We start from the raw sequence: 13,827 nt of genomic DNA on the forward strand, positions 1-13,827 counted from the left end.
ACGTGACCATAGCAACCCGGGATTTTCAGGGATTCGTTAATATTTTATTTTGAATTAAGAAATTATTATATTAATTAATATAGAAATTATTAAATTATTATATTGACCATAGGCTACCAGACTGTAGGCAATTGCACGCGATGTAACCAGCATTCAAATTAAGTTTATCATGAATAGGCTAAATGTTACATAAAGTACATAAAATAAAATAGACCTGTACAAGAAAACATTTTTATCCATCCCACAGTTTTGCTAGCTGTTTGTGTCCATTAACTGACAGTCGTTCCAGGATGTTTTTAGTAAGCAAGCGGCCACTCATTTACCCCCATGGGACTGTGCCATCAACTTGCTGCCTGGTGCGAAACTCCCTAAGGGTCGAGTTTATCCACTGTCCATCCCGGAGCGCAAGGCTATGGAGGAGTACATCCAGGAGGCTCTTAATCAAGACTTCATCCGTCCTTCAACATCTCCAGTGGCATCCAGCTTCTTCTTTGTGGGCAAAAAGGACGGGGGCTTGCGGCCATGCATTGATTATAAGGCCCTGCATTCCCAAACCATTACGCTCCCGTATCCTCTTCCCCTGGTCCTGACGGCATTAGAGAAACTCCATGGGTCCCGCGTCTTCTCCAAGCTGGACCTGCGGAGCGCCTACAACCTCGTTCGAATCCGGGAGGGCGGTGAATGGAAGATGGCTTTTATCACCCCTACTGGCCACTATGAGTATCTCGTTATGCCGTTTGGCCTGTCCAACGCCCCATCTGTCTTCCAAGGATTCATGAACGAGGTGTTCTGGGAGTTCCTCCACCAGTTTGTGATCGTTTACATAGATGATATCCTCATTTACTCCTGGAACCTGGCCGACTATCGTAGCCACATTATGCAGGTCCTCCAGAGTCTCCGTCAGCACCATCTGTTCCTTAAGCTGGAGAAATGCGAATTCCACCACCCCACCGTGCAGTTCCTCAGATACATCATCAGCCAGAATGGAATCCTTATGGACCAGGGGAAGGTAATGGTTATCAAAGAGTGGCCTCGCCCCCAGACGGTAAAGGAGTTACAGAGGTTTCTCGGCTTCGCAAACTTCTATCGTCGGTTCATCAAGGATTTCAGCCAGCATACCGCCCCTCTGACGTCTTTGCGATGCAGAAAGCCCAAGTCCCTGTCCTGGAACACCAGCGCCCACGAAGCATTCGAAAACCTGAAATCTGCATTCATCACGGCCCCCATCCTTCGCCATCCAGATCCGCATGTGCCGTTCGTGGTGGAAGTGGATGCCTCCACCACCGGAGTGAGGCCGTGCTCTCTCAGCAGTTCGATGAGTCTTCTCGCATCCAGCCTTGTGCATACTACTCCAAGAAACTGTCCTCAGCAGAGCAGAACTATGACATCGGAAACCGGGAGCCACTAGTCATCAAGCTGGCCTTAGAAGAGTGGCGGCATTGGGTGGAGGGAGCCAACCATCCATTTGTGGTGATTACCGATCACAAGAACCTCCAATATCTCCGTGATGCCAAACAGCTCAATCCCTGCCAGGCCCGCTGGGCGCTTTTCTTTACAAGATTTTCACCATCACCTACCATCCAGCGAATCGAAACTGCAAGGTGGACGCCCTTTCCCGCCTGCACTCCCCCGAAGCTCCACTCAAGCCTGAGCCAATCCTCCCTCCAGCCCTTATCGTGAGCCCTATTCAGTGGAACATCGACAAGGACATCCAAGCCGCCACTCTGACCGAACCTGCTCTGAACCGGCTCAGTTCACCAAGTACTGGGCTCTGGACATCCAAGCAGACAACGGGCCCTCTCACTCCTCCAACCCCGTTACTGGTGGCCCAGTATGTCCCGTGATGTGATCAGGTACGTCCGTAGTTGATCAGTCTCTGCCCAGTCCAAGACTCCTCGTCACCTCCCCGTAGGCAAGCTCGTGCCCCTACCCATTCCTCAACGTGCGTGGTCGCACATCGGGATCGACTTTGTAACAGACTTACCTAACTCGAAGGGAAACACCTGTGTGTTCGTGACTGTGGATCGCTTTTCAAAAGCCTGTTAGCTGGTTCCCCTCTCAGGATTACCCACCACCCTAGAAACAGCTGAAATTCTGTTCACCCACGTCTTTCGGAACTACGGAATCCCCGAAGACATAGTCTCGGACCGAGGCCCGCAATTCGTTTGCAGAGTTTGGAAAGCCGCCTTCGGATTGCTAGGGGTCACTGTGAGCTTGTCCTCCGGCTACCATCCCCAGACGAATGGCCAGACTGAGCGCAAGATCCAGGAATTCAGACGTTCACTCCTTAAACCCTTCTCTCCTTCCTCATCAGAACTCAGGGAACCCGACGAGCCTGCTCCTGCAGAAATCCTAGACCAACCATCAGTCTACCAGGTCAAGGACATCATGGACTCGCGGCGGCGGGGTGGCCGGCTCGAGTACCTGGTCGACTGGGAGGGATATGGGCCAGGGGAGCGTTCCTGGATGTCCGGGACGATATCCTGGATCCCATGTTGCTCGAGGACTTCCACCGCACTCATCTGAATCGTCCCACACCCAGAGGCCGTGGTCGCTGCCGCTTGAGGGCGTCAGGAGCCGCCTCTGGGGGAGGGGGTAATGTCAGAGATGTCACGTTGTCACAGCCACCACCTACACCAGATCTCACTCACCAGTGTTCTGATCATCTGCACCTGGGTTCTGATCACCTGCACCTGCCGATCTCAATCAAGACACACTCAAGGGCACGCTGCACTCAGACATTCACTGTCCGGTCTACCGTTCACTACCCTGAACTGTACCTGACTCCCCTGTGCTACTAACCTGTGTATACTTACCTTCCAGTTTCCTGTTGACTCTCCAGAGATACTCCAGTGATTCTCCCACGTTGTTCTCCGTTGATCTCGGACTCCTCTGCTCCCGCTATCCTGCAAGGAAATAGACTGTCAGTATTCAGCAAGACAATCCCAGGATTGTATTCAGTATCATTCACTCACCTGCCATTGCCCTCCACGATATCCCTTCTGCCGATTGTTCAATAAACCTGCCTGTGTTTCACTTACCTGTTTATATCTGCCCAGTTTGTGACAGAAAGCACAACATGCTCATTTATCATCACGCACTGGCATAAATAGCCTACAATCATAAAGTATTAGCATAATTGTCAGGCGTTTACAGTATTTGCAAAATATATGGTAGCAATTTGCATAATTATACAGAATGTTAATTAGGTAAAGTGATATACACATTGAAAGGGGAAATAATAAAATATTATATTTATATGAAATAAATATACAATCTAACCCTAACAAGTTAATATAACCTATTAATAATAATAATATACAAATATATATATATATATGTGAATAAATACATAAATACATATAAATGAAACGTTTAATGTTAATAAAAATGTTTTATCCATCTCTGATAATCCTGGGTTGCTATGGTCATGTAGGTTTGTTTACGCATTAAACTCATGGCCACTAGAACAATATGTCACTCCCTCAACATAAAAAGTCATGGCCACGAGAAATGGATGTTGTTCCCTCAACATAGCATCTCGAGGCCACAACATAAGGATGCCGTTACCTCGACAAAATGATCTCGTGGCCACGACATAATATCACATTCCCACGAGTTAATATGACGTTCCCATGAATTAATATGTCATGGCCATGACAAAACTAAGTGAACTGAAGACGGCCCCTCCCAGGCACCGTAGACAACACCACAAAAACTGATTTTTTTTTTTAAATAATCTCATTGTCTACTTTTAGACTAACCAAAATTCTGCCTTTATTCTTGGTTGTTTTACATGTGACTCAGATGGGTGCAGAATACATTAGTGTTCTTACTGGTGGCTGAATGGTGTGGTTTTCTTTACTGAGATGGTGCACGATGCCTGAGATGCAGAGCGGCCCGGCAAAGCCAAGCAGGTCTGCCATGAAACGGTAGGTGATGCTGAGAAGGAGAGGTTTTCCAAAGGCCTGTCGCAAAGCCATCCAGATCCACTTGGGCCCCTGTGGCTGAATGCCTTGAGGCCTCTGAATAAGTAACAGGAAAATAATAACAGATATGAATAGAACCACAATTTTCATGAATGCATCTAATTTATTCACTGTACTGCAAAGTAGGAAGTCTAAAACCCAGTAAGCTTGCTGTCTACTGTCTACAGTACATAGGCAGCTACCTTCTAACACACTAACCATCATGGAACCTCATAAGTGACCGATTTGGAATGTTCTACATAGAGAGCAACTCCAGCAACTGAAGAAATTAGATTCCAGGATTTTTGTTAGCATGTTGCTAGGCTAACTATGGGATTAAAAAAAGCGTAAAACATAGAAAGCACACACAAACACCAGGTAAAACTAATCCCTTTTCAAGTCAATTAACCTATTTTATTGATACATGTTGGCATTAAACGAAATACAAGTTTATTTTAAGATATATTTCCTGACTCCATTCTCAACCTTGGATAAATTTAAGGAGTTTATCTTATATAGAAAATATAATTTAAAATAATACACTTAAGTGTGAACTGAATGTAGTGTTTTCAGACTCTTAATTTCATGTTAATTACAATTAAATGAAAAAGTACTATATTTAAAATTTATTTTAAATGTAATATGCTTAAATTTAATGTTTTTGTTGTTGTTTTTGGACCCAATATTAGTACATCTTTACATGTAATTATTTTCATAATGACTTATTTTTTTTCGAAATATGATTAAAGAGTGAGCTTGTAAGGGATCATCTTACATTTTGCTAAATTACAGTATTACATCTATGAACAGTTTTTGCTTTGGAGGTGTTATGACTTAAAATGCTGTTTTGGTGGGCATCTTTCTAGCTTTCAGATCAGGACTTTTATCTTTTCTTCACTAAGCTCCTGCTTTACAGGTGCCACATTTCCTCTTGTATGTTTTATGAAGATTAATGACTAAGGCATTATTCAAACAAACAAACAAACATTTTCATAAAACTTTTGTTTGAACATTTTACCTAAACATTTGAGAAAAATGACTTTACACAGAAATACTGAGAAATCAGGATGAGCTATTCCTTCCTTGTGTTTGGTTATGCTAATATGTATTTAAAGGCAGCACACATGCATAATTACGGTGCTGTTATGGATTGCTCTGTGCATTTCAAACACCTATTTGCTGTATCGGTGGATTTGTTTCCTAACAGGCAAGGACTGTGGTCATTTTCAGCCATGCATTTTTATTTGAAGTTTAATTAATAAACACAAATCATTTTTCTAAACCAAACGCTGTAGCCATGAAGTTAAGGTTACTGTGACCTGAAAACACCTTGGCGTAATGAAATAAACTAATGTTAGAAGATGCAGCAGTTAAGATTTATTTTGAAATAGAACATTTTAAAACCATACATTTGCTATTTTGTGTTGATATATCTTTGCTTAATTACTGCATACCCAGCTAACAACAACAACAACAAAAAGTTCTAAGAACATTTGGCTAATGTTCTCATTAAGTTATGAAAGCATTTCTGCATGTTTTCTGAATGTTCAAAACGTCCAGTTATTTAAATGTATTCAAACATTTTGTTTTTTTATATGAATGTTAAGGGAACATTCAATTTTTATAACGTATCGTTTTATAATGTATCATCATGCAAATGTTATTTTTGAATGTTCTCTGAATGTTCTGAAATAAGTAGTAACATTTAAAAAAAAATAAAAAATCAATCTGACTAAAATGTTTTAGAATAAAAAACATTCCGTGAACAATGTATAAATAGTTTTTGTTGTTGAAGTTTAATGTTTTGAGGACATTTTTAAACACCAGATAACTTATGAACAAATATTTGTTCGTAACTTTGAGAGAACCTTGCCAGAACATTCTGAGAACACTCCCTGTTAGCTGTGGGATATTTCCTTACAGCCAATGTAAAACCCTCTTCACAACCTGTTTAACCTCTACATTGGTACATTTCTGCCATAAAGAAAATGTATGGCAGGGATTGATTTTATCATTTGGGAATTGATTAGATGGTGAAAAATGGATCCGGATGTGACGCTAATCCTGAACTAAAGGATGGAATCAATCATATGTAGCGTTTATTATGGCCATTACTAATGGAGTGCATCATGAGACGTGACTGATGTCACACTGCGCTCGTGCCGCACATAAAAACGGTCACGGTATGAACTCTCACAATATCCTTTTACCTGGAGTTGAGCTCAAAAACACATAACTGAACACGTCATATGCTCTTTACTCCCATGAGAACAGAGATGCAGAAATCCTTCACCCCGCTGAGGGTCAAAAGGTCACTGCATTCACAGAGCAAAAGGAACATCTTCTGTCTTTCAGTGTTCTGAATACACGTACGCACTAGACATGAAATTTAAGAGGTTGTTCACATCTGTCTTCCTGTGGTTTGTGATGTACGTGACTTTTCACTGCATCATCATCATCAAAGAGAGAACCGCAATTCCCAAATCCACAAATAACAGATAAGAGAATGTTGTTGTTTTTTGTGGGTGTGACATCATTTAAACAGCCATTTGTGAGACTTCGGAGGAAGTATGAATATTTATGAAATACTGCACTACCGTGGTACTATTGCTGCAGTTTTTATATAACATACTGTATATATGTATATACATATAAACATATATATGAAGAGTTCATTTGCATAAACCGATAGACGCAACTTTCGAAAAAATGAGCTGATTGCCGCGCATTATTCTCCACATATAGCGCGATCTGAACCTGGAGCACGTTTTGTCAAAATAGCCTGTATTGTCCACTTTCAAGGCATCGCGAGTTCACGTTTTACTGCAGAAGCCGACAAGTGCCCTTGTTGTTTTTGAACAGAAGCGTATAAGTCCATTTTAGCAAATCAGCTCGCTGTATTCAGGTCAGGTGACAAGGCTACTTTCACTTTGAAAAGATGTGTTAGCTGAGAGGAGTTTCGTCAAAGCTGACCAAAAGTGATCGAGGATGGATAATTTTGACGAACTTGATGAACCTGTGATATCTTCTTCAGGGCGTAAAAGGAAAATAAAAGCTGAAACGTGCATCCTTGAAAAAGCAGCGCGTTACAATGGTAATGGAAAAGCTCCGTGTATTGCGTGTAATCACATCCAAAAATCTATGATGACAACAACAACAACGTTTGTCAGGCATCTACATTGTCATCTGAGAAGATTACAAAGATTAAACGAGTGTTTTTTTTTTAAACTCTAAAACATGAAATGTAGAGTTATCTGCTTTTGCCAAAAACCGACTGTTGGAGTTATCTGCTTTTGCTATAAAACTAACTTTTAATATGTAAAAAATATATATTTTCAATGAACTTTAATTTAGTAAATTGCCTGTATTTGTTTAGTCATTATTACTTAATCAAAACAACCCGACTGCAGTTTGATTGATATTACTTGGAATGCGCAATAAAAAAAACGTGATTTCTGATAAAAATAAAAAATGGAGTTGTCGGTTTTTGCAAATGAACTCTTCATATTCACATATATATATATATGTGTGTGTGTGTGTGTGTTTATGTATATCCCACTTGCTGTTTTGAATATCCAATGTAATGAGGTCATGTGAAAACAGAGTGCTGCAGGCTGCCGTATTTTTATATTTCTATTTTTACCTCCGTATTTTTGTAGGTCAAAACTTAGAAACGAGTTAACATATTAGCACTTCCAGTTACAGTTTTATCACTTTCATATTTTTTGTATGACAAAACCCCGAAATAGCATTTTAGCACTTCCGGTTAAATTTTATTTAGACCACCCTATTTATTTAGACCAAACCCCGAAAACAAGCTGCCATTTTAGCACATCTGGTTCCGGTTTTAGCAATTCCATACTTATTTTATGCCCAAACATGGAAAGAAGTTAGCCACTTCAGATTCCAGTATTAGCATGTCCGTAGATTATATGACAAACCAGGAACCAATAAGCAAGCAATTTTAGAATTTCTGGTTACATCACCCTGATGTAAATGTATTTTTGAAACGCTATTGTTTAAAGTGGTGGAACCTGAAAATGCGGTGAACTAATTATTACATTTTAGTCTACAACATAAAATACATAAGTAAACCACCTTGTGAAATATATATATTTTTTGTATAAAAAAAAAAAAATGTTTTTACCCGTCTTGAAAAAGACACTTGCTGTTTGTTGTGTTTATCATCACACGCTTGTAATTGAATTATTCTAACTCAAACTTACAGGGACAATGCTTTTTAAGTAAAGACTGAAAGAGAAGTGAAGTTTGTTTGTAGCATATGTTCAGCTTTGACTTCTGTTGATTGCATTTTGGCTTCACAATCCATAAAAGTCCTCATTTACTCATTGTTTGGTGTCACATGCTAGCCTTGGGAGAGAAGATAAGGGAATTTGCCTAAAAATAGTAATAGTAGAAAAATATAAAAAATTATAAATCAAAATGATGATAGATTCATAAAATGTACCTTCTGGGCTTCAAAGGCTTCGCGGAGCTTCAGGTAGTTAGTTAGAGCTCTCATAGCGATTGGCAGCTTGCCAATGACCTTGAGATCGATGGGGCGTCTGTGTGCTGCAGTGATGAAGGTGTTCATCCACCAGTATGTGCTTTTGGAAAGCAGGTTCACGAACGGCTGCAGGAATCGAACCCCCAGGTCCTGTAAATCCTCTGGGGGCTTCACTTCAGTGGGGAGTGCAAAACACATATATCGCTGTAGAGAAACAAAAGAAAACACTGTCAAAATTATTCTAATTGTAAATGAAAGGAAAAGCAATGTTTTTAATCTCAAGATTGAAGAACATAATTTAAGAACAGTGAATTTCCTTTCATAAATCTCACAGTGTCAAATAGTTTGATGGCAAAACAAGGCAAACTATTTCTGGACCATGAAACTTAATGGCTTCAGGCATTCTATAAATATTCTGTAAAGTTTAATTTAATAAATGAAGAGTTTAATAAATGAAAGACTAAATGAAACAGTTAAGACTAATAGTTCTAGGTTGCTTCATGTCTAACTAGTTAGAAATTGCAAATTCACAAATTGTTACAAAACGTGTTTCCTCAAAAATATTATATTATATAATACTATATTATATTATCAGTTACAAAATATTGCAAATAAACAACATTACAAAGCAATAGGGAAGTAACGATCTCAAAATCTCACGATATAAAATCCCGATATTAAGTCCACAATACGATATTTATTGCGATATTAAAAAAAAAAAAACACAAATGAATAATTGAAACTCCAGCTTCAGTGAAAACATGCTTACAAAAACGCTGTAATCATCTGCCGTGAAAATAAAGCATAACTGGTGGCCGTTGTGTTCACAAACGCACGCTAAACTCACAGCATGTGCAATAAATGAGTTCACTGCATTCATTCTCTGTGAACAAAGCCATTCTGAGGCACGGAAAACACCGGATCATTAGCTGATCGCATGAACTAAGTGCGCACTTTGCTTTGTCTTGATGAAAGCCATATTGTGCTTTCGGTTTTAGTTCATTTGACAGATACTGTGCCAAAGCATAATTGCCCAAAACACAACTTTAAAGACCTTTTATGTTAGAATAAGAACTTTAAATATATTTGAAAAAAAAATACACTTTTTGCCTGGAAGACCTATCGTTTCATATTGTCATGTGACCACGATAATATTGACAGTTTTGCTATCGCAATATCACAATATATCCCAACAAAGCAAACTTTACTACTTGAAAATATTAGCATTACAATATTATTATATATTATAAAGAAAATGAAAAATATACACATTTTGAATCACATAATGACACTGAAATGTAACAAAAAAATCTGTATCTTTAAGAAAAAACAAACAAACAAACAGATGTTTAAATCATAAAATCTAAAAATTAATTAAAAAAGTACAGAGATATTGCACACAAACATCCTCTCGTGGAACATGTGATCCATTTTATGGCAATTCATAAAATCATAACACAGCTCTTTGCACCATAACACTGCAGTTATAATGAGATACATAGCCATAATTAAACGTAAAGTCATATTTACGTTTATACAGCTTCAGTCCAATGGCTTTGGAAGACTTACAAAATAGTGTATAAGTTGCAGTGACCACATTTTGTCATTATTGTAGCTCATTTCCATTTACTTTCATTGCATGGAAAAGAGCAGCTTGGACACTCTACTAAATAACTCATTTTTCGTTTTACAGAAGAGAAATGTCATCAGGGTATGAAACAACATGTGAGAGAGAAAATACTCTGTATTCCGACAGATAAAACTTTATAATCCAGATTAAAGATCAGATTGAATTCAGAGCATCCCGAATTCCCTGTCTGTCAGCAGATGTGATCAGACTTTTGTATTTTCCGAGTAATATATAGCAAGACAATCACAGCCAGGGGCTGAAGAATACAAGAAATCAAAATGGAGAATGGAGACTCAATGGCCAGAAATACAAATCACAGACACAATCATTTACCCTGCTCAGAATGACGTTGATCTCCACGGCCAACAGCAGGCCATACAGCAGCGTCAGTAAGCCTGTGATCCCGAAGCGCAGCTGTCTCAGCCCAATGCCGTGCTCTGTATACTTGGAAAACTTGATTGCTTTAGAGACAAACGCCAGAACCCAGTAAATGAGCAAAACTGTGAAAAAAAAAAAAAATACAATGATATATGACATCACATCCTCTACACACATTAGCACCAAAGGCATCAGTCTCTGCTGGATTTGCACAGCAGGTGAAACTTTGAAATGGCTTCTCACTCCAGAAGTTCAGAGAAGGGATGATAAATACAGTTAGTCTCTTTAAAATGTCCTGCCGTCCTTATTACAGGGCTGTGACTTCAATCTCCAGTCTAGACATTGTTACAAGCCATTGCAACAAACAATTTTATCCTGGAAATGAAACTGTAGTTGGAAAATAGCATTGCACCATCAAGCGCCATTAATCTGTAGCACTGCAATGCAGTCGTTTATTAGAAATATGGTATGTGTGTGAATGTAGCTGGAGCAATTCAATTATTCTTTCGAAAGATGCATACTTGTTATTAAAATTGCTGTAATTCCCATAATACAGTTAGGCTAATGATCCTTTACTTCACTCTTTAGAAATTGATTTGCATTATAAATTAAATATTGCATATCACATCCAAATTACAGAAAACTCAGTCCTTAAAGTTTCATGAAACCGCCCTGTTTCAGCACTGGTCTTTCACACCTTAGATCTGATAAAGACTCCAGAAACTGGCGTGTAAAACTGTGGAAAAGTGGGAGTGAAGAGGGGAGAAAACAACCAATAAAACACAGGCCTACAATACACTCATTATAAAAGACAAATTAATATTAAAACATCTTTAAAACAGAAAGAATAAAGGCAGTCACTTTTTGTTTACTCTTTATATTTTCAGTCTATATATCATTGTTTGCGGTGTATCACAATAATCCATCGTGTCATCGCGTTCATGGTCAGATGAACTGCTGTATCAGCGCCCTTATTTGTGTGTTTTTTATTTAAAGAAGACGTGAAATGTGCGCAAACACAGTGCTGGTTCATGTTTGGAGCACGAAAGAATTGAATATGAATGAAACACATTTGCTTTGGTCTGGATATAAACTATGATCCACGCAGCGAGTGTTGTTAAACTCGTCGCGGCGTTCAGCGCAGAAACTGCCTTCTCATGCGCGCTCCAACTGTTGTTACATAATAAAAATAGTTTACAGAGATTAACTGAAAGTGCGGAACCTCGTTCATCAGATTTGAATTCTCTGGTGTAAGACGACCTCATGCATAATACAGCACAATGATTGGATCATAAGAGTTCATTACTGAGAAAATGACTTTCATCTCAGAAAACTGATGATGTAGACACATACTCTCCAGCTACTCCAGCCAATCACCACTGCAAATTAATGCAAATGTTCAACTTTTATTTTTGAACCGGAACAACAACATTAAATAAAAACCACTTTTCCTAAAAACCTGTTCATATTACATCTCAAAAAATGTGTTTTATGACAGTTTAATAAGTCAAAGACACTATAAAGTTGACACGCACTCATTAGCAGCTTGGGGAAGTTGGAGGTCTCTATGTTGTGGTAGAAGATGATTGACGTGATGGCAGCCATGAAGGCCAAACATGATGGCATATAGAGGTGCAGGTGGACCGACTGATTAAACCTGAGAAAGGGAGAGAGAAAAACAGTATTAGACATGGATCAACATTTACAAAAAAATAAATAAATAAAATAAAAACAGACTGGTGATTTTATTTTATTATTAATTTCTATTATTCCATTCTCAACATTTGCATTTATACATAATTAATGCAGATTAATTATTGGTATTTATATTCCACATGGACACATTAAACTGATAAAAAGTGAAAGTAATAACATTTATAATGTTACAAAAATATTTTTATTTCAAATCAGTGCTGTTCTTTTGAACTTTATATTCATCAAAGAATTAAAAAATGTATCATGGTTTCCACAAAAAATATGAAGCATCACAACTGTCTTCAACATTGATTAGAATAATAAATGTTTCTTATAAGGATGCTGCAAATTCAGCTTTGAATTATAGGAATAAATAAGATTTTATTATATATTCATATAGAAAACAGTTGTTTTAAATCAATGATATTTTACAATACTACTATTTTTACTGTATTTTTGACTTTATTGAAATGCAGCCTTGGTGAACGTAAAATACTTGTGTGTGTGTGTAAAAAAAAAGTGTGTGTGTGTAAAAAAAAACGTGTGTGTGTATGCATTACCTTTAAATGACATAAATGATGATAAATAATAATATTGATTTTCATAAAAAAGGAAAGAGGATATGCTTAACTGTCATGAAAATAATGCCATAAGACCAAAAGAAAAAAAAATAGTAATAAAAAAAATCCCTAATTATATTGCAATTGATTTTGGGGTGAAATATGCCCTAGGCAGGCTCTTGACAGGTTTCATGAGATTAACATAGACTGACAGACAAACAGATAATCTCACCCATCAGACACGATGCCCTCGGCTATTTCACAGACGACGATGAAGAGCAGGATGAAGGTGAGGATCCAGCGGAGGTTGTGTCCGGGGAAGTGCAGCCAAGTGCTGTGATGGATGTGCACCTTGGAACTCTGACTCCCCCAACCTACAGTACAGTGATTAAATATCTGTACATCGCTTACAGCAACATAATTCTCTCTGGCAGGAAGTGATGTAAACTATCTTTGAGAAATAAATAATTTGTCCATGTATCATCTTAATAAAAGAACATCACATATAGGCAGGTGCTATAATGCAACGTGAGAAATTGTAACTTATTACATGAGCAAATATATCATGCTGCTCTGGAAAAAGTCTCAAAATCAATGTCCTTTCCAGGTTGTTGTAATAACACTGGGACAGATTTTGCCCTTGATATCCTGAAGAACTGGATATTAGGGATATGAGGATGCTGATTCAAAACAAACAGCAGCATGTATTGCATATTAAAACAGATATAGGCATTTTATGCATAATATTCCCCACAAAAATGTCCATCTGAGATGGGATTTATATGGAATTCAATGATTCATTGATCCGGCCCTTAAGTGTGAAGAAATATTTCTTATTATTATCAATGTTGAAAACAGTTGTGATGCTTAATTAATATTTTTTGTAAAAACGTGATATATTTTTTCAAGATTATTAGATCAATTTAAAGTTCACAAGAACAACATTTATGAGCAGAAACGTGGCATCTGCAGGACGCAAAATATTGCTTATCAAAAATTTGTTCACAGAAAAAAAAAAAATAATAATAATTGATTTCAAATTTGAATCAATCAGTAATGATTCCAAATAATTTGGAAAATGAATAATAG

At 38.0% G+C, this 13,827-nt stretch overlaps 1 protein-coding gene across 1 annotated transcript in view; it reads right to left on the reverse strand.

Annotated features, from left to right (window-relative positions):
• The window catches only part of LOC306866662 (ATP-binding cassette sub-family C member 8-like), a 94,572-nt gene that overhangs the window by 76,624 nt on the left and 4,121 nt on the right, over window positions 1-13,827 (reverse strand). The window contains exons 3-7 of the mRNA XM_079411941.1: window positions 12,971-13,112; window positions 12,019-12,140; window positions 10,439-10,605; window positions 8,437-8,679; window positions 3,837-4,025 (exon numbers count right to left, since the gene is read on the reverse strand). Of these exons, the coding sequence (XP_079268067.1) occupies window positions 3,837-4,025; window positions 8,437-8,679; window positions 10,439-10,605; window positions 12,019-12,140; window positions 12,971-13,112 (863 nt within the window). The remainder of the gene's footprint in view (window positions 1-3,836; window positions 4,026-8,436; window positions 8,680-10,438; window positions 10,606-12,018; window positions 12,141-12,970; window positions 13,113-13,827) is intronic.

Source organism: Barbus barbus (assembly GCF_936440315.1).
Source record: "Barbus barbus genome assembly, chromosome: 48".
NCBI lineage: Eukaryota > Metazoa > Chordata > Actinopteri > Cypriniformes > Cyprinidae > Barbus > Barbus barbus.